At 32.2% G+C, this 25187-nt stretch overlaps 1 protein-coding gene across 1 annotated transcript in view; it reads left to right on the top strand.

Annotated features, from left to right (window-relative positions):
• Window positions 1-21056, top strand: part of LOC129218593 (uncharacterized) — a 127486-nt gene extending 106430 nt beyond the window's left edge. Inside the window, exons 17-20 of the mRNA XM_054852911.1 lie at window positions 4668-4784; window positions 7700-8846; window positions 10819-12309; window positions 19753-21056. Of these exons, the coding sequence (XP_054708886.1) occupies window positions 4668-4784; window positions 7700-8846; window positions 10819-12309; window positions 19753-19775 (2778 nt within the window). The 3' untranslated portion in view covers window positions 19776-21056. The remainder of the gene's footprint in view (window positions 1-4667; window positions 4785-7699; window positions 8847-10818; window positions 12310-19752) is intronic.
• Window positions 21057-25187: the final 4131 nt, after the last annotated feature.

The raw sequence follows: 25187 nt of genomic DNA, 5'->3' as shown, positions 1-25187 counted from the left end.
TTTATAATGAGCTTTTTTCAAAAAAAAATCCCATTCTTGAAAACACTTAATTTTGATATGTAAGATTTATTATTGAATATAAAGAAAAGATAGCTTTCTACAGTAATCTACGGATGCTGATTACTGATTGAATTGTGTGGCTGAAAAAATCCTGATAATATAGTTATTTATAAGTAAAAAAAGAAGAAAAATGACGCAACCTTTCTTTTGGAGCAAAACTATACCACTTATGCCCCTTTTAGCTGAAACATATAGCAAAACGAAATGAGATGCTTGCATTTGAAAGTAATCCAAGCATTATTTATCCTTTTTTTTCCATGTAAATAGAGCGTACATTTCTGGTAGTTTTGAAATGTAAATAAAAATGCTTTTAAGTTAAATTTATTGAATGATGCAGAATAAGAAAAAAGAATATATCAGCAATGCATAAAACCACCTATTGTAAATTAGTGTTTGTTTATTTAATGTGCATAGATTGAAAAATATTTTGCAATCGTCAAATTCTTCATCAGTAAGCTGTTGATTCTTAGAATTTAAGCTTTCATAGGCCATTACCAATTTTGATGCAAATTGTAGTCCAAGCCTGTTTCTAAGTTTTTGCTTTGCATCGTGAAAAAGTTTCAAAAAATAAGTTCTGTTCTTGCTAATGAAGCTACGCAATGAAAAAGTTGACATGCAAAAGTAAAAATACTTTCTATCATTGTATCTCTTCAGTGATTCTCACCATTCTGCTGGATAGATTATTTATAATTGCCTCAGAAAAATACAAGTATACTTTGGTTGCTAGAATTGAAGGTGTTTTTATAGAAAATATAGCAAGAATCGGTAAAAGATTTTTATCAATGTCATTCAGTGAATCTTTTCTGTAGAAACTTGCTATGAATTTCAAGTTCTTCAGCCTTCAAAAGTTAAAAATTCATTATTTACGTCTGCTAAAGTTGAGAAATTTCTTTGTAGCACATCTAATGAAATACTCATGAGCTTCAAAACAGTAATTAGATGTTTCACTTTTTTATGTAATTGAATATTATTAATTGGGGTATTCTTTAACCTAATAATCTTATACTGTTTATGTTTATCTATTTCGTCCTCGTGTTCATCGATAATTTTCAAAAAATATCTTTGTTTTGTATGTATTTCCAAGCATTTAATGTGACTGTTCCATTGAGTTTAATTTCTATTATTGTAATATATAATACTGCTGTGTGCAGGTAAACGGCAGTATCTGCAGAAATGAGTTTTCGAGATATTTGAAGAAATATGTGTCGGATTCAATATTAACCACAGGGAAATGTTGGAATTAGACTTTTTTTTTCAGCGGAAACCTAATAAGGAAGCTTGTACAATAAAGCTAACATACCATAGATGACAAAAATGCAAAAAAAAAAAAAAAAAAAAAATTGAAAAGTGAAACAATTGCAGTTACTGCCCTTCACCTGCACATGGCAGAATAATGTACACATGCTCAATAGCTTATTCACTTTGTTAAATTTTATTACTCTTAAGTAAAATAAATATAATATTAGTTTCACCAATGTGTAATTTTTTTTTTTAGTTTATTAAGATTCTGAAGAGTACAATCATTCTATTTTAATTAAATTATTAACTGACACTATATAATGTTTTTGAATTTTATACTTATTTTATTACATCTAACTATAAAGTTATGTATAAAACGTATGGAAAATCAGTTGATTTTAATTTCGTCCAATTTTACCCAATTTCTTCCGGCATCCCAGACTTTTTACAAAAAAATGGACAAGAGCAATCCTGCTTTTACCCCTTCTGATGGACCCTCTTGTTTGCTTGGATTTACAATCCCAATCGTTTCCTTAGATCATTGCTCTGCTGACGAAGTTGCTGATGAATGTACGGTTTTCCTTTTGTGTTCTTTCGTATGCAGTAGGTCTCTTTGCAAACAGTGAGTCAAGGGTGCATCCAGCTTGAAATTGAAGGTGGGGCAGTCCTGTCATTTGCTCAATCTGAAGTGACGGGTTGATTGCCACCTCTCCCTCTGATTTTAGAAACATAATATAATTGTTTTTTTTTTTTGTTCTTCCCCTATAAAATACAAGTTTGGCATAAAAGAATATCCCGGCTTTAAAATTCATAAACTATTACACTTAGCGCTATAAATAATACATAAAAATAAAGATAAACTGTCCAAGTTTCTTTTCACTCACAATGTTCATTGTGTGCGTCTTTCGGAATGCAACACACTTCTAACATACATTTTGGAGTGTTTAACTGTCAATTTTTCGTAATGCTACACATATGCAATCTTTCAGTTTTTGCAATATTGTAGGCAATGGTGGTGTATAAACTCTTTAACAAAACCCCGTAAAAAAATCACATGGGGTCAGGTTTGTGCATTTGGCTGGCCTTTGCATAAAGGGTAAGTCATCTCCTGCACGGCCAATCCAGCATTGCGGAATGTCAGTGGCATAGCAAGGGGGGGGGGGTAAAAGCACCCCTTGAGGGTAGGCTTTAACATTGTTTACTATCCTAATACAGTAGTCAGTACATGTGTAAGGACTGCTGTGACCAAATAACCCTCTCCAGAAGGAATTTCTGGCTGCGCTAGTACGGAACGTGCACGTTTAAGTAGTTACGTAAGTTCAAAAAAACTTAGACAGTTGATCTTTATTTTTATGTATCATTTATAGTGGTAAGTTTTATAGTTTATGAACCATAAATTTTTAAAACTGGGATATTCTTTTATGCTAACCCTGTACAATAAGTAAATCCTTTGCTGCTCCCTAGAAAATTTGCAAGTGATGTGCCTGAGGGGAGACACTTTTCTAAATTTAAATGTTTTCAAGTTGCATAAGGGGAGAGTAACCTGAAAAATGATTTCCATTATCGCGATATTGCGATGGCAAGCCAACTGAACACCTCTCTCTCTCTTCCTTTTCAATGAACACTTTCCAAATATGTAGCCAAGTTACCAGAGCCTTTGTTGATATGTGTAGAAATTAAATCAACCATTTAGTAAACCTACTTTTTTTGGTTTCATTTGAAATATTTTCCATTTTGGAAGGTAGGGCAATACAAAGGAAGGGCATGAGCCTTCCTCTGGATATGTCCATGCAGTGATTTGTGCCATTTTGTCCAAAGAATCGCCTACAGGGCACTTTTTTCAATCTCCGAAGACTAAAAATTTCATTAGGTTGATTTATTTGTTGATAATACGTATGTAATTTTACAAGGGTGCTCAACTTGGGGGGGGGGGGGGCATTGCACTTGGGGAAGAAAGGGCTCCCCTGCAATGTGTGCTACAATGTTTGGTAGCACATACTTTTGTGAACAAACTCTTTCTCTGATGAACATTAACAAGTGTTAATTGAGAAGCAAACTAACTGATGACAATCTGCATTCATTATTAAGATTATTAGGCAGCAAATTTGTACAAAATATGACAAAATTAGATGACAAAATACAAACCCAGCCACTCAATTGATAACTGATTTCATTTTAGTGACTTGTAATGCTTGTAATTTTTGGTAGCATTCTTAATTTTTTGTATACTCATCATTTCATTTAATATTCATATAATATCCATCTAGAGGTGGTCTGTTTTGTTATTGAACAAAATATTTAACTTCTCTAGTTTTGCTGTCTAAATTTCAGAGTTTTTTTATTGCTGCATTATTTTTACTATAATAATCAGTAATTTTTGTATTATAGAAAATTATCTGGATAGCAATTAATGTATGGTATTTTTGTATTTTTTTGTTTGGGATGTTCTTTTGAGACATTTCTACTTTTCATACTTTGAAATTTGAATAACTTTGCGTTTTTTTGACTGAAATAGTATTAAAAATGTAAAATAGTAGACCTATAGTTTTTGCTAATTTAGTAGCATTTCTGTTCATTATTTACTTTCTGATGTTTTTTTATGTTTGTGATTGGTTTTGGGGATGTTTTCCGCTTAAAACATCACAAACTGAACCGTGTTGCTCTTTTTTAGTAGAGTATGAGAAAAGTTTTTGTTTGATTAAATGCATGTTGGGAAAAAGCTTTTATTTCTATTGGTACATATTATTTTGGTGAACTATTATAGTAATTTGTTAATTTATAAGCATTTTAAATAACTTCTAGTGTTTCTTCTTTGTGTACAAAAACTTTCGTTTCTGGTATTTTTGAAGCATATATTTGCAATGTTTTTGCTGTGGTTTTATGTTATTCTAATGTATATTGTGTTCTGAAGTGCTTTGATCTTGTATTTTTATCTGAATTTCTCCTGTTGGCGCTAAAAAAGCAGCGCTAAGAATGATATGATGTATAACATATGTCGCCATGTATCGTTTTCTTGCCGATGCTATTTTGGCGCCAACAGGAAAAAGTCGCTGGGGGTGGGGGGATTTGACATCAGTTTTGTTAATTCTTCTCTACAAGTTGATATTTCTGATATAGTCAAGTGTGTCTTTGGATGTCCCACAAAAATTTTGGTATGCCTAAATTAAAGCCCAAAATGGAGGACAACCCTACATTATGATATTTAAGTTATTTTGTATCTGTTTATAGAGAGCATAATTCAAACTTTGTCTTTACTGCATAACTAAATAGAATGGGGAATCCTTTTTTATGATTTAGTTATTTATCTATTACAAATATTTGATATTTGGTCTTGTTTGATACTAGTAAGAGTTATTACGTTCTTTTAGATTAATAACAGTATAAGAGAATATATGAAGCAGTGCTCTGTTGCCCAACAGCTGAAAACTGAAATATCTGAGCTAGAAATGGAATACAAAAAACTGAAAAGACCCCGTCTTGACAAAGTATGAACAAACTAATATTACTTCAAAGTTCATTTTGGAAATGATTTGTGTAAATGAAACAAATGATTATTGAATTTCAGAAAATATTTTACTTCTTTAAGTGTGTTTTGAGTTTTGTAGAGGATTCAGGAACTAGTACTTTCCTGCGGGTAATACGCCACTATGGACCATCAGGCTACGCAGGTCCTAAATTGGCCTGAAGAAGAAAAAAATCTTTGTATAATCTGCGAATAATAAGATGAAAAAAATGAAGTTGATTTTTGTTTAACTTTTGAAGCAGTTGAATTAACATGAATAAATAATTAAGCTGTCATGAAAAGTTTTCTAAAAAAATAAATATTTCCTATTTAAACCGTGATTATAGTTTGCTAGACAAAGATGCAAACGGTCTACTGTAGTGCATATGAAGACAGCTTCTTTTTTGCCTGTTGGGCTGTTTATTATTTCTCAGCATAGAAGAAGAAAACACTCAACTTTAAGTTTAAATGATGCAGTTTGTGCCATCTCTAAATTCTAAAATTTCGTTTTGACAAACGTTTTTTTGGGGGGCAAAATTATTTGACTTTTCGCAAAAATAATTCATTTCTCACAAAATTATTTGATTTTTCCCAAAAAACGGACTTCGTGAAAAATTCTGAACAGACCCCTGGCTATTAAACTTCAAAACACTTTTTTTTTAATATTTATTGTCTGTAGTGAAAAACAAATAAATAAGTTTAAATTAATTAATTTTATTTAAAACTTCTCAGAAATTTTAAAAAATCTAAAAGTGAGCTAAATTATAGGATTTAAAAAAAAAAAAATCATTGGGTCCAATCTGGCCAACCCTGTAAGTTGAGGTTCAAACGTTGGCGTTAAGAGGGAAAAAATGACAGATAGCTTTCAACAGCATATAATCCATACCTCATTAATTTTACTTTTAAAGCAGATAATCTGTAGGAAATTACTGCAATCCTGGTAAAGAGGGAGGCAATATTTCTTTCAACATAGTGCTTTTTTGTTCAGTGAAACTATCTTTTTGAAACAGCCGTTTCTAAACTTTTTTAGTTTCTTAAAAATTGCTATGCTTTTTATATTAGTTATATAATAACTTTTTCATTTAATAAGCTGTCATAGTTTAGGAATGCCTTACCCATTTTAGAAAAGTTTTTCCAACAATTATCAAATTTATTAATGGACCTATCATTTCCAAATGCACTGTTTTTAGTCGCAAGTGACAAGTGATTATTTTCAGGTATTCAGTACATGCTACTTAATGGTCCCAAAAAAGTATTTGAACCTGTTAGTACATTATTGTTTTTATTTTTACTTTTTTATTTTTACTTATTGTTTTTACTAAGTTAAACATTTTTAAAAAATTGAAAGATTAACTTGCCTTCAATGATGCTTTATTGTGAAAAAATGGTTTCATATTCATTTTTCAAAGTATTGTTCATCGTTGGCCACTATCTTTTCCCATCTTTCTGGCAATGCATGCCATTTCGAAAACACGTTGCGTCTTTTGATGTGATCCGTGAATCGATCCAATTTTGGACTTCTTCAAAGTAGCAGAAGTGCTAATCCTGCAACATCGATGAAACCAGATAACAGTCTGAAGGGGAAATGTCTGGGCTATGTGGCAGGTGGGGTAGGACTTCCCATTTCAGCGTATCAAGGTACGTTTTGACTGGCTGTGCAACAATTGGCGAAGCAGCTCATAGTACACTAGGCTCAATTGGTCCCACCAAATTCGAACATGACCTTGCCATTGTGAATATTCGGTGTTGGCCTATGGCCAGGGAGTCTGTGTGATTTTTTATACCTGAGGAAATTGTAATGGCCCATTTTTCATTTCCAGTAACAATACAATGCAAAAACCTTTTCGTTTTTGCCATTGAAGTAGCTGCTCACAAGTGAAACAAGGGTGTTCAAAGTCATTCGTCTTCTATTCATAGGAAACCCAATATCCTACTTTTTGGATCATTCCTGTGGATTTTAAGTGAACGGATATGGCTTGTTGAGTCGCTCCTAATGTTTTTGCTAGTTCTTGCATTTGGCATGAGCCTTCGTCCAATATAGCCTCCAATTCGGTATCCTCAAACTTTTGTGACCGTCCATCACGCTCTTTGTCTTAGTATTAAAATCACCACATCTAAAACGTCTATACCAAATTTACATGTGAGAATCAATGAAGCATGTTCTCGTATGCTACTTGCAGCATTCAATGACATTCAGCTATACTTTTCTTCAAATGGAAGCAGAAAAAAGACTTTCCCGCAAATTGTGTTTTGTTGGCACAAAAGTTCCATGTTGACATATTCAGGGCACACAAAAACTAAGTTGCTTTCACTTCAGCAAAATGTCCCATAATGAAAATGAAAGCCTAACAATGAGGTAATAAAATGAAGTTAGCTGCAGCAAAGTGCATTTCAATTTAATATTAGTTAGGCCATCTCTTGAAAATCCTTTAAAACTTATTTGTACACCAGATATATATCCTGAGTTCTTGTTGGATGTTCGAAAATTCAAATTTTGGCTTGAGAAACTGATTCTGCAAATTGTCAAAGAAAATGCTTGTTAGGATTCTATTTATTATTTAGGAATTAGATGACTCAGAAAATTGTACTTAAGATTTGGGAATTAGTCTTCAAGATAAAGCCCAAACTATACTGTAGGAGATGAATGAAGCTTTTAATGTTAAAACAAAATTAGTGTTTACTTTGAGTAGCTAAGTTGATGTTGTGAAACATTTCTAAAGCCTGATGCAAGTTTTTCTATGTCTAGAATTTTAAAACTTTTTGAAATGCTATGGGAGAAAATCTTCACTGTTAAAGTAAATGATGTCTTTGTGATTTTATTATTTTGTTTTAAAATATGTTTAGATTCAAAAACAAACTTTTAATAAACTTTAATTTCTTTAATATTTTCTTCCTTAGATTGATGAAGCACATTTTAGTGAAATATTGCAGAAAGAAATAACAGCTCATAAAGAAAATGTTGAAAATTCTCAGAGAAAAAGTAGAGAAAAGACACCTCAGAAAGTGGCCTTTCGAGACATATCCCATAAAAACACAGTTGATAGTAAAAAATGTCATTCGGATATAAAAGCTCACCATTTATCCCCTAAACAGCAAAGAATCCATGATAGTATAATCATTCCAAACTTTCAGGACCGAATAAAAACCATCATAGCATCTGCTTTAAAAGATCCTCAGGTTCCAAATGCTAACTCTGGATCATCAGCTACTAAGCATAAAGATAATTCAAATGCCATAGGGACAACTATTTCTGCTTCATCTCACAAAAGCTGTGGGGAAACATTTAGCAAAGGGGATGAACTTACATCTAGAGGAAGTAATGCTACTAATAGATCAAAATATATCACAAATACTGAAAATAAACACATCAGCGTAACAAATTACCACGATTCTTCTGCTAAAGAGTACAAAAAGCATGTTAATAGTTTTAAGCAAGTTGAACTATCGGATCCAGAAGTCTCTAGTAGTTTAAATAATGTAGCATATTCACCAATCAGTCCTAGTCGTACTCCTCCACCATCGAATAGCCCTGCCATTCATTCCCAAGAAGGCCCTGTAAAATCTGTGTTGTCTGGCTATTCAGTTAATCTTGGCTTATCTGTTACCAGAAGTTTTTCCCAAGAATATTCCAATAAAACAAGAATTTCGGGGCTAAATTCAAGCAGTTGCAGTAAAAATAAAGGTGAAATATCAAAGCATATCCATGATAAGAGTAGTTTAAAATCAACATCTCATCTCTCTCATTCAGTAGAAACAAATAAATATAAAGAACCTGTTTCATCAAAAAGTGCAAATTCCAGACTTGATCCTCATCAGTCGAGCTCGAGTTTGGGAAGAGAAGAAATGTATGATAGGAAGCAGAAACATAAGCATAGTAGTTCTCTTGATGCTTTAAAAGATAGAAGAATAAAACAACGTGGAAGTTCTCATCATACTAATGAAAGTAGAAAAAGTTCCAAAAGGGAAAGTTATACAAAAGCTTCCAACTCCAAATTTGATTCAAAAAGGTCACATTCTAAGCATTCACATTCATCATCTAGCAAATGTAAGTTCTTTTACTTATGTGCCTTGTTTTTCATTTATTTCTTTTGTTTTTTCCCTCAATTTAGAATAAGGTTTCTTTAGAATCATAAAGTAATATGAAACTATCAAAAATTGATTTTTCCAGAAAAACCCCCGAATATGTTTCATGCACTTTTTAAAAAATCTTGAAATAAAACGTTTCATTTTCAAGTACTTGAAAACCCTTAAAATGTACCTTTAGTACTTCAGTTTTGTGATTTATTTTTACAAAATAAATTTTTTTAACTCGTCAAAATAGCTTTGCACAGCGTTTTTCCAGTTTTTCGGAAAAATTTGATAATTTTCAGAAATTTTAAAAAACAGGCATCAAATTTGGTACATGGAGGGAGGGAATTGACATTTTAAGGAATAACTCATTTAAGAAATACCTTGCTTCTGGAAACTTACTGAGATCAAGCTTTGCCCAAAATTGCATGCAGTGTTTTGGTTCACTCCTTTTAATATATACTAACTTGAATCTACTTTCATTTTAACATTCAATTGCCATTCAATTTTAAAGAATGCATTCGATTAAATTGCTAATTTCCACCTAGGGAGAAGCAAGAATAGTAAAAGTAATTTTGCTGCGGAAAAGTTGATCAATTATGTCTTTAAAGAAGTGCTGAAACCTTTTCTTCTGCACCGTTCATCAAATTTTAAATTGCTCGCTTTCTTTCTTTCTTTTTTTTTTTTTTTTTTGTATGCATTTCTTTTGTTTCAAAAACTAAACTACCTCTGATTGAAACACATTCACATTGATTTCACTCTTACTACACACTACACTTTGAGTAAGTATGCTTGGAGTTTTGAAATGTACATTTTTTGCTTAGGTCAACTAGTTTATTCCTGTTTTTAAGGACCTAAACAATCATATGAAAATGGAAACCTTATTTAGTTATCTGCATTGGACATTGTTACTCTCAAAAAATTTTAAAATACTGATAAAATCTACTTTTTACAAAATTTCAGTTTAATTCTTTAATTTTGATGGGCGTTGTTGGTTTTGTCATATCAGTCATTACATTGTTTTTTTTTTTTTTTGAATTTCCAGTGGCAAGTAATAAAACAACTGAAAATCACAGAAAACATATAACAACAATAAAAGTGACATCAGTAAATCTATGAACTCAGGGCAGCTCTCGCCACCCAATAATACTCCCGAATTGAAGTCCGAGGAAGAGCAGGGTATTTGCGGGGTGTCATATGTCTATATCCTCTTTAAGATTACTTAGAGGGCGAAGAGAGTCCAGTGCGACATTGATGCAGTAAAGACAGTCATGTCTAGTAATAAGATGGAAAATTCCCACAGATCGCTTTCTGGGCCTTTTGAGACTTTGTTCGATCCATGACCTATTATTACCTTTATATCAACTTCTGTATTTAAATTGGCTGTGCATGTTAAATACAAAGGTGTTGAGGGGTTGATTTATAAACCCTCCTGCTCCAGTACTAGGTATCAGTTATTGTGTGAGTAGTTATCGATGAAATCACATCCATCATTTTTTCTCCAATGTGTCAACATTGAGAATAACTTGGTCATTGACAAATTTCTTAGGCGTTTAGCTTTTTCTTTCATAAACTTCATTTTGAGTTTCTGATGTTAGTGCGAGGGCACATTCAGCTTCTGATTTTGAGGGACCATTATCAGAAAGGGGAGATCCAAGTGCAATATTCAGGCAGAATTTTTTTTTTTAAATATAAGTACTCAAAATAAGTTTTAGGTCACATTTGGACGGTGAAGGTAAAGGCATGACTCCCCCCCCCCTCTGGATCCATGCTTGTGATACATCATCTCTTTGGCTATTACTATGCCTAGGAGAAAAAACATTTATTAGGTAGGGATCAAACTAAAAATGATGCATGAATCTGAAATGGTATTTTTAAATAAATTTTCTTTATTATTGAAAGACTTTATTTATGTGTGTGTGTTTAGTATTTGAAAGCATATTGTTTAGTTTCAGGGAGTTCGTCTAATAAAGAAAGAAGCAGTGGACATAATCAATCCCATGGTCAAAAGTGGCAAACCAAAGTCAGCATTGGGTTTGACAAATTGCTTGCTTTAGCATCAACTCAGTTACATCATGTGAGTAGAGAGTATAAAAGTATTCAGGAAAAGAAGTCAAAAGAAGACAGCATGAAATCCTCCCAAAAATCAGATAAATACATTACTCCTCACATTAGATTGAATAAAGAGTCAAGTGCTCCGCAAAAAAATACTTTTGCTGACCATTCAAGAATAGTTTCTCAGGCAGAACCTCACAAAGCTTCCGGTCCAAAACCCAGTAATGTAAACAGATCAAAAAAGGGCCCTAGAACCCCTCCAGATACACCACCTCGAACACCTTCTGTTTCACCTGAGAGAAGAGTTTCAGAATCTCCATATTTTCAGTCTCATAGCCCAATAAGTAGCGCTGAGAGTGTAAGCAGTAATCGTAGTTCTCTTAGCCCCCCATATATCAGCCCAGCTCGAGGAAGTAGTAAGGATAGGTCTAGATCCACTAGCCCTTACAGTAGTCGAGCATCGAGTTCTGAAAGGCATGGTGATAAATTTTCTACAAGAAATTCGAAAAATGGTTCTTATGAAAATGATGAACACCAGAAAAAAGCACAAGCAAAATGCAGATGGCAGTCCAAAAATAGCAAATCAGACTATCAGCAACGGTCTTGGACTAAAGACAAAGATTCTTCAAAATCCAAACCTGCTCAGATGCAACATAAAAGCAGTTCAAAAAGTGATGCATCAACATCAGAAAAATCTGCTGCTTCATCTATGGGAAATTGTGATGTAATGAGGCAGTTAGACTATGTGTCTCAGCAGGCTAAAGATGTTTTAGCTCATGCACCAAATGGATATTCTGTTGTAATGACACCATCACCGTTGCATGCAATTTATGTTCCAACTGCAGGAGTGTGCAATCAACCACCTTTACCACCTCGACCACAGACATTAACTTCGAAATCAAGCAATGCCAATTATTCTGTTAGCAATGGTTGCACCCCTTCTATGTCTACTAATCCTATCCTCAATTTCACCATACCACCACCAAATTTTAGTATGCCGCCACCACATCCTTCCTCGGGCTCGGTTAATATGTCACAAATGTTATCTACTCCTCAACAGGTTCAACCAATTCAGCTGCCAGATGTTACTGTTCCACCTCCAAACATGGTGTCAGTCAATTCATATCTTTCATCATCTAGTATTCAGTCTTGTCCACCACAACTTGAACCAGCTGTACCAAATAATCATGTATATAGACAAACATCTCAATCTCATCCACCACCACTTCCTCCTACTGTATCTCCTGCTTCCCCATTTAATACAATGGTGCAAAATCAACTGTATAGAGCAAATCAGAAGTCACTGAATAATGGAACTTCTACACACCAGCTAGACTACAGGCATTGTGCTCTACCTGGAAATGGAAATAGCAATTATTATTCAGGTAATTGATTCAATTATATAATAGATGTATTTGAAACTAACAGTAGAATTTTAAACTGCCAAACCTTTTATGTGGTAGACACTCAGAAAACTTTACTTAATTATATATAATTTAAATTAGACTTTATACAAACATCCTTTAACAAAGGCTTACATTTGCAATGATTTTGTACATTACCCTGTTGAATTAATTAATATATTCTGTCAATTGGTTACTTCAGTATGACTTCACTATTATCTTTCAAGTTCTGTTTTCTTCTAGTTTCTGTGATTTCTTTCAGTTTTTTTCTTTTTTGCTATCTTAAAATAAATACAAAGCAATGGAGCAAAAGTAAAATTGTTTAAAATAAACAGTAAAGAGTTCGCTTTCTACTCCAACTTTGAGATAAGGCTAAAGAATGTGTTAAAATAATGCAAATGAGCATCAAAATACAAATTCCTCTAGAACAAAAGGCTCCTTTTCCAAATCAACTAAACCCCATTTCTTTCTTCTTTTTTTTAAAAAAAATCTCAAATGAGAATCGTGTACTTTTGATAGAGCTAAATACATTATAAAAGCCAAAATAAAATAAGGGTTAACTTAAGCATGTCAAGTACTTCATTGGGAACAAGTGCATATATTATCCCATTTGTATAAAAAAAGGTTGTAAATTGTGAATGAAGCAATGCATAGTTTCTAGAAAAATGTCCCAGAGGGCAAACTTGTGGAGGCAGCGATTCTGCACCTTTGATGAGAAAAATTTCTAAATAAGGGACTCATACTCTAAATCTATTACTAGAGGCAAAAGAAGAAGAAAAAAAAGCATCTTCAAAATGTAAGGTTTCAGTACAACTATATATTACTGCGCTTCTCATTGTTCAAAGTTGAAATATTTCCGTAGTAAACCCCTGAACCATCCTCATTCCTTTAAGGTCACCTAAGATCCACTTAAGTTGTATTTTTAAAACTGAAAAGAGTTTGGAAAATATTCTAGAAAAGACTCTGACTAACCTCACCAAAGGCTAAAAAAGACCTCAGTTTTGATGAAGATTCGGGAGAGACCCCCCCCCCCTTCCCTCAAAGTCAATTTTAACAGTGATTTTTGATGTAAATTAAGAGTATTCCTCATGGATAGGCATTAGACACCCCCTCCCCCTCTTTTTTGTCGGAAGAATATGGATTAAATTAGTTTCTTTTCTCCCTTAAATAAAGATTTCAATTTTAAGATCAATAGTTTTCGATGGTTTAATCACCGCCCCGGGTGAGAGAAACTGTAGCTACGCCACTGTTTTATGACATAACTTTCATTTAGCCAGAGTAATTAGTTTTTGTCGCCTTGCACCCTTAATTTTGTTGCCTATATACTTCTTTTCCTTTGAAATATTACATTAAGCAAGATTGAAGAAGATCTCATCATGTACCAGAATAGAAAATGAAAACAAGTTTTCTAGGAATGTTTTGCATCATTTTACATAGTAGCTATTTTCCACATATGACTGCAATAAAACTTGAAACATTTTGCTCATGCATGAATAAAGCCTTTGAGACAGTAATTAAAAGATTTTTTGAGTGTAGTAAAACTGCTATGTGTAGTCCTTTTTCGTACATTTGGGTGGTAAAAGTATAAAATGTTAGAAAATGTCGCAACATATTTTTTTTTTTTTTTGAAGCTGTGTTTAAGCAAAGTGCTCAGTTAATTAATATATAATTAAACAGCATTGTAAGCCTGAGATAGCATATAAGATCGATGTCTTTGCAGATTTTCACACTGATGAAGACATCCCATTCGAGATGTCGAAGCCTGTACATGATCTTAAGTCAGGGTGCGTACGCTACTTATCTATATGTGTGTGTTTAAATAATAATAATATATATATGACTTTTGAAAACCATTATATATTCAAAAGTATATCATGATATAGTTTCTAATTCTTGGATCCTAATTACAGTTGATTAATTCCAATTAAAAGATGTAGTTCAGTGATATATGTTTCCTCTAAATTATTGTAGTCTCTGTTCTTATTCTTTTTATTCTAATACACTGAAATAACACACTCATATCCTTTCTAACTATCATCTGTTAAGTGATACAAATTTATTTTTCCAATTCCTGACTAGTAAAATTCCTGACAATTATGACAATTACTATTCCTGACAATGAAATATCCTTCACATCTTCTTCATCTTCAAAGCCAGCTAAAAGACTTAAAAGAACTTTGGAAATTACTTGTTTAAATTTTTTTTTAATGGACAGCATTTTTTCGTTTCCTCCCCAAGTTCTAAGAATGTTTAAAAAAAACTTAATTTTACCACCTGTCATAAAACTAGTAATATCTGCGATAGTATTCAACTCGTTTAAGAACTGACTTTTCAAGTTTTCATTTTTTTCATAAGAACTTATTAATGTGAAATGAAAGAAAAACAATGTAGAGAATAATCATTTGGTTTGAATACTTTAATTTTAGTATTAATCTTTTGCACACTGTGCAAGGAATGAAGGAAAAACAATGAAGAGAATAGTCATTTGGTTAGAATACTTTTTAATTTTAGCATTACTCTTTTTTGCCCACCTATGTTTTCATTTAATCACTGCTATGCATTTTACAGTTGGACTTGTATGTTAACACAACTTATTTTACCATTGCATTCTTAAGTCGCTATTTTAGGTACTGTGCCTGCATTTGAATGGAGACCTTTAAGAACCGACTCCTTATCCTGAAGGAATGTTTATAGTCCAAGCGATATACGGTTAAACCTGGGAAAAATTACAACAGAAGCTTTTTCAACGGTGTTCGGATTAGTAGTCTTAACTGAATAACACAACCAAAATGAGAGAAAATTGGAACACGGGAACACCCCTAAAATCAGATTTGAAAATGGAGGGTTAGTGGCTATTATCTTCAAAATAAGTAAGCTAGTATTCTTCTGAAAAAACATAGTAAAACATATTTAGCATTCTCAACCTTAATGATTATAGATCCAGAGCCTTGGTTAAAGGTTATGTTTCAAAAAATTAGATAGAACCTCGATAACTCGACACTTGTATAGCTCCGCTATCCCGATAAACCAACACATTTGTTTCTCTCTCTAGTACTATGCTATATTTGTATGAGTTGAAAAAAAAAGGTTGCTCTGCATTGCACATATTAACGGAAATTCATTTATTCGACTACTATTTAAACTAGAGTTTATAGCTTAAGGCCCGCGACCCATATGCAGCCCACATAGTAAACCATCTGGCCTAAAAAGAGATTTGGAAATGGCGTAAATGCTTAGCTCTAAATATGACTAATACAAATTATTTCATGTTTTACATAGTATAATAATACTTGATTTTCCAAACATAAAAGCTTAGATATTTTTAAATAGTATAAAAGCTTCTATTATAAACAAAACAGTTGTAAATTACTAATTTTCATCATCGTCATCATACTCATAGAACTTAACCCTTTGGTTTTTTGACATGCACCACAAGCTGTTGAGCAATGCAGTCCAATAGGCTTGCATCGGCATCGTAATGCAGCACATTTTGTTTTGCAGGAACAGCGAATCATGTTTAATAGATAGCCCGGAGCCGGTGGTAAGTCACAAAGTGTTGGATAGTGCAAGTAATTTTTATCGTACCAACCCCAATATCTTCTGGTTTGAGTCTGTCTTTACGAGCTTTCCGGGCATTTATCTGAAAGTATGTACTGTTGATCAGTAACTGGAATTTCGTGGACGAATCAGTTGAATGTAAACGTTCAGTTGTAATAAAAGATTTTGCTATAGCTACCTTTGCTACCAACATTAGATGCCGTAGTATGTCTGTAGATTCCAAGGCTTGAGGTTCATATAGTTGAAGCATTGCTTTTCTCCCAGCGACTGATATTTCTGAGGGCGAGCATGAGTCAGAGAAAAACCTTTTGCAAAAGAATTAGCTCTGCATCTTTCATCAGTTTGACAAGCACTGAATTTTTTTCGGTTGAAAAAATTCTAGATGTACTCTTGCAGTACATGTTCAGAATACCGTAGACAGAATTGGGAGTTGATCCTCCCCTTATATTGCAGAGGTAATACAGTTTGAACCCATTATTCTTCGGGTGATAAACAAGCAAAATCAGCAAATCAGTGTCTTCGTTTATTACTGTCACATGTGCAGAGGCAGTTACTGCAGCATGCACGCACAGTTTTCCCATCAGCAATACCATCAATGTTTAGAGCTGAACACCCTTGTTTCCGCAGTAAATCCCTTACAATGGAAATCACTGCTTGCTTGTTTTTTTCCATTAACCAAAAACTTTTTTTTCCCAAAGAAATGGATACACGGACTGAAATTAATGCCTCCCTTTATTTTCGTACAGCATCGTTTGTGAGAGGCATCTTTGATTGTTATGGACCCTCTGTGCATGGGCTGATTTATGGGGGGTCAGAGGGGGGCAATGCCCCCCCCCCCAGTTTTGGGAGGACTTTATGTAGTAACAACACATCTTCCAAAAATTTAGGGAAAAAAAAACATTATTTTTTCGTTTTTGAATAGTTCAGAAGAGCATGGGTGGTTTTATAGGGGGCGGGGGGGGGGCAAAGGGGACAATGCTCCCCAGTTTTGGGAAGAGTTTATATAGTAACAACTTATCTTCCAAAATCTTATAACAAAAAAAAATCATGATTTTTTCTTTTTTTAATTGGAAATTAGTTTATTTTTTCTTTTAAACTTAAAATAGCCATTTCTTACAAAGATTGAACAATACTGTACAAGTGTATAATCTACTACTCAATTTCAAAGACTGGAAAGTGCAAATTATTAATAGGTTCTAAAATCCCTGAAAAAAATTGGCGCAGTATAGCCTACAAGGGCTCTTGAACCAAAAACCCAATCTAACCAACCAAACCTTGAAAATAATTAGACAAGTTTTTGAAACTCCTAAGCAAAGTGTGCTTCAATTTTATTTCTTATCAAGTGTATAAATTAAGAATTGTTCAAATGGGTAGTATGTTACTCTCTTGATACCTATTCTCTAAATCTGTGCACCATTTCTTTTAAAGTATTAACTTGCATCACGAAGCACTTTTAAAGCGTATAACTTAAAAAAAAATTATTTGCCTATTATTTCCAATTAACCCTTATAAGACTTCAAAATGCAGAATTTTTATATCCATTTTAGAAAATTTCCTCCGGAGGAGTAACCCCCGGACCCCCTAAAACTGGAGATATTCTATATCCCACTTAAAAGGGAGCACTGCATTACTCTCTTAATACCAGCCCCCTGTCTTTTAAGGTCAATTTAAAAAGGACAGCACGATTACACACAGTAATGAAAACAACACATAAAAAAAGTAAAGAATGGCCTTACGCATCACAGAAAATAGACAAAAACATGGGAGGGGGGAGGCCAATTAAAAATGTTGCTAAAAAAAATCCTGCCCCCCCCCCCCCCGGAACTCAGTCCTAAATCCGCCTATGCCTCTGTGGCCATCAAAAACAACAATAGGTTTCCTGTACTTTTAAAGAACAAAATTAACATAAGAAAGAGCAATATGCTCATAAGTTTTGTTACTACACCATGTAAGAGAGATCCTCTATCTTAAACATACCTCTCTATCTGTTCTATGTTGTCAGATTCTTCACTACACAAATTTTTAATGTATTTGACTACTACGTTACCCAATCAGATTTTGATACCTTTCTCATCATGTGTTTAGCTTTAAATAATGCTGCAGGTTATGCAAAAATTTTATAACGCCTAAAATCTGTAAAATTTATTTCTCTATAATTGGCAATAATCATCATCCTTTGAAAAAAGAGCGCTGGGTCTACTTGTATATCTGGATCATTTTTACTACAAAAAATAGCATATGATCCTAAAGTTTTTACTTTGTCCAATCATTCAACAGTGTATCTAAACACTTCCAGTCCTATCATTTTAGAAATTATGTTTAAACCAAGTAAGTGGAACTACTCATTTCAGCATTAACACCATCTTCGGCTGTTAGACCTGTAACAATATTGCGTGGAATAGGAGATCCAAGAGTGGAACCAATAGTAAAAAGATGAAGAGATCATGGCCGGATGGAGTATCAAAAAAGATAAAAATTATTATTTTCCAACATTTTGTACTTGACTAACATTGTGTTTTCCACTTGTAGCAACTAAATAATTTAATAAAGCGATCATAACTGTCACGTAATTCATAAATTCGAAGTCTCAAGGCATGTGTATTTTATTTAAGCAAATGCAAAACTGGCATTGTAAGTTTCACTTCTTTTTAAATGAGAAGATAGTGGCCAAAGTTTACAAGGGAAATAACATAATAAACTATTTTTAAGTAAAAACAAAACCAATGTTTTCTTTTTTCTTATTTTTATCGTCAGCAGAATGGATCCGCATGCAGTATGGGCTAGATACAACCTGCGGGCCGCAACTTTTCAATCTCTAGAATTTATAGTAGTCGACTAAGAATTACCTCTTAACATATGTGCAACCATATTTTTTTAACCTATATGAACATAACATTGTACTAGACAGAGAAACAAATATGTTGGGCTATCAAGATGATCAAATTTTTGAAGTGACAGGTTATCAAAGTTCTGCCTAATTTCTGTGACATGAGCATTAACAAAAACGCTTTGTCTATAATTATTCCAGTTGAGAAGGCTAAATGTGCTTTTTATGTGTTTTAAAGAAGAATACTAGATCAGCTATTTTGAAGATAATTGCCACTAGCCCCCCATTTTCAAATCTGATTTTGGGGGTGTTCCTGTGACCCAAAATGGTTCGATTTTGGATATGTAATTCTGTATGAGTTACTGATATAAAAACAATAGAATAACCTTCTGTTGCAATTTTGCCCATCTTAAGGGTATCTTTTCCTTAGTTTGACTGGACTATTAGGAACGTTGTTCTTAACCTAATTGGACTTGGAAGCAGAAGTTTGAACCAACTTTGTTGAAAAAGGGAACAACCAGCAGCTTCTGCATATAACTGAAACAATAATATAATGCTTAAATTTTGAATGGCTATTTTCTTTTCTTTTTTAACAGTATTTTGCCTGACAAGCTCACTTTATTATTCTTTCCTGTTGGGAAAACTATATAGTGTTGGCAAAAGGAAATAAAATATTTTTTTTCCTTTTGCCAACCTTTTGGCCCGACTTACGTGGAAAGATTTTAAAAAATATATATATGTGTGTATTTTTTAAAATTTACTTGAAAAAGTAATAAAAAAACCTGCCATAGTATTTTTAAGCAATAGAACGTTTATTTTAGTATTTTGGTTCTTTTAGAACTAGAAAATTTCTTGCTTTATGCAGGAAAATGTTGAAGAATGTTAGTTTTAGTTGGGGGAAAAAAGTGTTTATTTTTCCTTGTATTAAATTTATTCTTTTCCCTCCAGTATTACTGTTGCAAAAGAAATTAAAAAAAAAAAAAACTTGTCTGTTGTTTTTATTAAAAACATGTTCCTAAAATTTCTGAAATATTTTGCAGCTCAAGCTCACTTTATGGCATAAACATGGATTTGCTACCTCATCTTTAGAAAGAGCATGTACCTCTTTTGGCTGGCCAGTGGATGTTGTAGAAGTCCGAGCCATTAAATGTCAACACTGCCACAAAAAAGCTTTGTTATCTTCAACCTCGCAAGTACAAAGTCATTGTTTGAAGATGGGAGCTTTTTTTTTTTAATCATTTCTCAGCAATTCATATTCCTTTCATGGAAAAGTATACAATTCCATGCAAGATTGTGAGAGAAGCAGTGTATGCTTATGCATTATTGTACGCTTAGTGTCCAAAAGTCACATTTAACATATTTTGTTTGCGTTGAATGCCATTGTTTAAATTATCTTGCACTGCAAGTTTGCACACTTATCATATGTGAAAGAAGTTAATCTTTCTTAAATCTTAACTTTCTAGTGAGTTGAAATTTGTATAAGCTTAAAATGTTTTACTCACTATTTAGAAACAAATATCATATATGTAATTCAGTTTTTCATGGGAAGACTTATTCACCCCCTCCCCCCTTTATGCTATTATTTTTTAATATACAAAATAGATTTGCATTATTACACATTTTTGATGTGGACCTTCAAATGTGGGGCGTTCAATTTGGCTCTATAAGAACTAAAGCAAGTGTGAAATTTATCTTACTTTTTCTAGAAGACAATTCAGGTCTAAAGTGACTTTTTAGTAGAATTTGCCTTAATTTATCATCATTAGTTTCAGTATTGCTGAAAAGTGTTTACTTGTTACGTGACTTTTGGACATATCTGCTTATTCTCTCAGATAACTATTTTTATCATTTTTGTTCTACGTAAGGATAGAAGCAATGTAGCAAATTTAAAATGCATGATTGTTCAAGTTTTGTGCTGCTTTTATTTATGTTATAGTGAGGAAAAAGCAATGTAGATAATTTAAAATGAATAATTATCCTGTTTTGTGCCGTTTTAATTTGTTACAAAAATTAAGAAGCAATTCAGCGAATTTACAATGCATAATTATTCTGTTTTGTGATGTTTTAATTTATGTTAAAAAGAGGAAGAAGCAATTCAGCGAATTTACAAATCATAGTTATCCTGTTTTGTGCTGTTTTAATTTATGTTGTGAAAAGGAAGATTTATAAATAGTTAAATTGAACTTGGCCTAATGAGTTAAAACATGTTTCTATGTCCTAATTCTTAAATTTTTGATTTGTCATAAAAAATAATTTATAAATCAATTCAAAAAAATATTTTGAAACTGTCGGTGATTTGTTGAAAGCTGGAGTTCAAAAATCCTCTGCCTCAAAAAAAAAAAAAAAAAAATCAGTTGCTTAAAACTTATACTTTTATTTTATTTCTTAATCACAGTGCTTGATCTTTATTAAAGATTGTATTATTTTTTCTCTTTAAAAATAACCCTGTTTTTGCTCCTCTCTGCAATCTTATTTTATTGACACAAGCTTTTTTTCTTTTGGCTGAGGTTTTTTGTGGTTTGTAGTTATAATGGAAATGATTTAAAATCTTAGTGTGTAAGATTTTTGTAAATATTTAAATCATGTTAAAATAATTTTTAAATGTAATATATATATATATATATATATATATAATATTAGTTTAAGGTTTTCATGTTAAGGATTATTTAATGTTCAGTCATAATTTATTAGTTTGTTACACAAGTTATTCAGCTACGTTATTTATACAAAAAAGAAAAATATACACATCAATGAACTATATCTTTCTTTTGCTTTTAATTTATTTCATAAAATGTTTGTCAACGATTGATGGCTGTATTTTAGTGCTCCCCCCCCCCTGTGTGTTTTGTTTTCTTTTTGGTATCCAGTCATGATATAATTGTGAAAATATATTCAAAACTTAAAGATAGCACTCATGCATTTAATTATACAACCCAAATTCAAAATAATAGAATGCTTTCCACTTTTTTGAAAAAAGTTTATTCTAACCAAATATAAGTGCAAATTAGGTATTTAAATGAACGTACCACCTTTCTTAGACTTCAAAGTGTGCATTTAATTTCAAATATACGCAATTAAAAATAATCTTAGACAGAATAATCCAAAAGTTTATAAGTGATGAAGATTTACATTGAGTCAAAAAATTAGAATATTTAAATTAAAGGGGGAAAAACACTTTCAAAAGGAACAATATCGATACTAGAATGCGTCATTTTTTGCTGTATTTAATGCTTTAATCCTTTCTCACATGGATTCTACCACCTGTTTACATTAATTGTTTCTGTCAGTTTCCGTACTCTCAGCAATGCGGCTACAAGATCAATTTTGTTGGCGGACACCAGGTCTTGAACCGCTTTCTTTAGATTTGACGGTACCACAAATTCTTGATCGTATTGAAAATGGTAGAGTAGCTTGACTAGTTTAATACCGCAATTCCTCTTTCTGTTTAAAATATGAATTGATTTAGAGGTGCGGCACGGAGATCTTGCTAAAAAATAAAATGTGTCACTAAATGTGTAACTGCTGTGCCTCAGATGTAGTATCATGCAGTATTATTGATAAACAGCGGAAGTCACTCATTGTTTTGTTTTAAGATATATATATACAGTAGAATACCTTTATAACGCCAACCTATATAACGCAGTTCTCTATAAACCGCACAACTTTTTAGAAGTAAACAATGGGTTTTAAAGTCTAAAAAATCCCTCTGTTTTGCTTTGCAATCATAGAAATTTATAGGAAAATTAAATTTTGAAACAGTTTTTCCTCTTCCCATCTTAATTCAAAGCTTTTAAATGAAAATTTATACTCACAGTAAATAGAAAATACTAGATGGCTCTTGAAAATGCAGCTGTCATGAAGTTAGCATAAGTGCAAGATAATTCACTTGTGAAACATATTTATTTGTGAATGACTAAATATAATATTAGTACTTTAATACTTATTGCAGATAAAACTCATTTTGAAGTGCTAATATATAGCTATATTCTGAATATTAGTTTCAAAATTTGAAATGCTCTATATAATGCAAAAACCTGTATAACGCAAAAGCTCTGGTCCCAAGGTGTGCATTATAACGGTCTTCTACTGTATAACTTCCCAATTCCAGCAGCCCTCATACACCTACAAACCAAGAAGGATGTGTCAAAGTGGAGAGAACGTCTTACACAAGATTTCTCATACGCTTTTCATTTTAAACGACAAACATGAACCCAGTTTTTTGTTCAGTTTCCAAAAAAAGATTCATCACTGAATATAATACTTTTCCACCATAACTGCCCCTGTTTGAGCTTATTTTTTGCTCCAGGAGAGTCGTGCGCGTTTCTGCTACATGTTTATCTTTGGTCTTACTTCGTAGATCCACAATTAAAACTGCAGTTTATGTAATAGTCCAAGTGTAGTTGGCGTGGATAAGATAACTATACATGCTGTCCAACACTTATGAACGTAAGCAGCATTTTTCAACAATTATTTAGGACAATTTACTTTAATTTGGGTTGATTTTCGCCAAGTGTTACAATTTTTCTATCTCGTTTACTTCGGTTACTTTTTAGTTGGTCAGTTCTTCTATATTCCTTTAAAATCTTACATACCATAGATTGTAAAATGTTAATTTTAATTGAGTTGGATAGTTTTTTTTTTCTAACCTTAAGAAATGATACAATATGTCACTTCGTTTTTTCCTATTTATCACATTGACGACCCATTTTGAGCAATAAAAGGCTTTTAAAAGTGCGTAAAATTATCCGGGCGCCAAGTTCCATACTTGTGTCAAACTGTTGGGTAACAGGTATGCAAATAGTTTCGCTACTTTCTAAAATGCACATTGAATGAATAGATTATTCTAATTTTTTGACCCATATAAAAAATCTATCTATTTTTCCAATGTGTTAATGATCCATAAATTGTTAAAATAATATCTGAAAAGTTGTTCAAATTGATTTACCCATTCATGAATAACGATTTCTAGCCTTTTTAATTTGCATGCGTTCTTTTTTCCCGTCTCAGGGACAAGTTTTGTTCAAACAGTTCTGATATTCTATTATTTTGAATTTGGGTTGTATCTGTTCAAAGAACCAAGCTGCTAAAATGTACCATATCAACATACATATTTTCAGAAACAATAGTCAGATTTTAAAAGTTTTCTGTAAGAATTTTTGAGAGTTTTAATAAAATACAAGGATCGACCTGACTTACAATTGTTTAAGATACAAAAGGTTATTCTAAATACAGGTTAGATGTATATGCGAAGCATTTTAGGTAGATTCTAAAAAAAAAAAGTTTAATCTCTGAAGGGAAAAAATCTTTTCACATTTTTATTCCCGTTTTAAGAAAAGATTCATAATATTAAAGATACAATGTACAAAATAAGAATTAAAAATTCTAGTCTTTGGGGTTTTTTTTTATTTTTATTTTTGTATTGTGCTGTATTGCACTTATTTCTGATTTGATTATTTAAACTTCAGTATCATTTCTAGAAGGGAAACGGAACCTCTCGAGAAACATTTCCTGCTAAAATTGACTTTCAATGAATTTGGCATCTAATGTGATGAAAGTAATTATGCAGATTTTATGCTCTTGTAAATTTAAAAAGGATTTTATTTTGTCTTGGTACTTTAAGGTACATTTGTTGGAAAAACTTATCAAGTTTGAGAGAGTAAGAAGGATGAAAAACTGAATAGACTAATCATAATTTTTCAAAACATAGAATTTAAAAAAAAAAGTTATGCAATACTTCACATTAAAATAAGTGCCAAGCGTAACTGAAATACCAATAGAAATGGATCATTAAACAAATGCGCCATTTTTTTTTTTTTTCAAAATATGTAGAAAGAAATCCATTTTTACTTTTTAAGAGAATGCTGAAATTGTTAAAGGGTCATATTTAATCAACTACTTTGACTGAGGATTATTTATCATAAGATTGTGGGACACATTTAAAAAAGAAATCTTTCTTCATTTCAAACTTCCGCAGATATGGATGCAGTTTTTAATTGTCTTGGTTCAAATAAAACCAAAATTACAGTTATAACAGTCTACCAGTTGTAGTTTAATCATTAACTCATTAATGGATCCCTTATTTTTTAGTACATCTGTAAAAATTTTTAACCTCCATGTACGATATTTGCTTTCTTTTTTCCTCTAAATTTCAGCTTTTTTTTATTTTTAAAGTTATCATGAGCGGTAGTAGAACTCATTATTCTACAACACACTTATTGCTGAACACTAATACTAGAATGACTGTACATAATAACTATTGGTTAAATTATTTTTTTATGCTTTGTGTATATTTTAAGCAATATTCTGCACATAGTGATGTAAAATCAGCCTTTCTGTGTTTTATTTCTTCCATCTTATATCTCAGACTCTAGAGCAGTAAACTAAATAGAAACTACAAGACAAGAGTGAGGCAAGATTTTCAAAAAAAAAAAAAAAAACGTCTCAGCAAGCTGGAGACCATATTCAAGTTTCATCA

Source organism: Uloborus diversus, chromosome 3 (assembly GCF_026930045.1).
Source record: "Uloborus diversus isolate 005 chromosome 3, Udiv.v.3.1, whole genome shotgun sequence".
Taxonomy (NCBI): domain Eukaryota; kingdom Metazoa; phylum Arthropoda; class Arachnida; order Araneae; family Uloboridae; genus Uloborus; species Uloborus diversus.
Note: the sequence above shows the minus strand (reverse complement) of the source record. Positions and strands in the feature narration are given on the sequence as shown.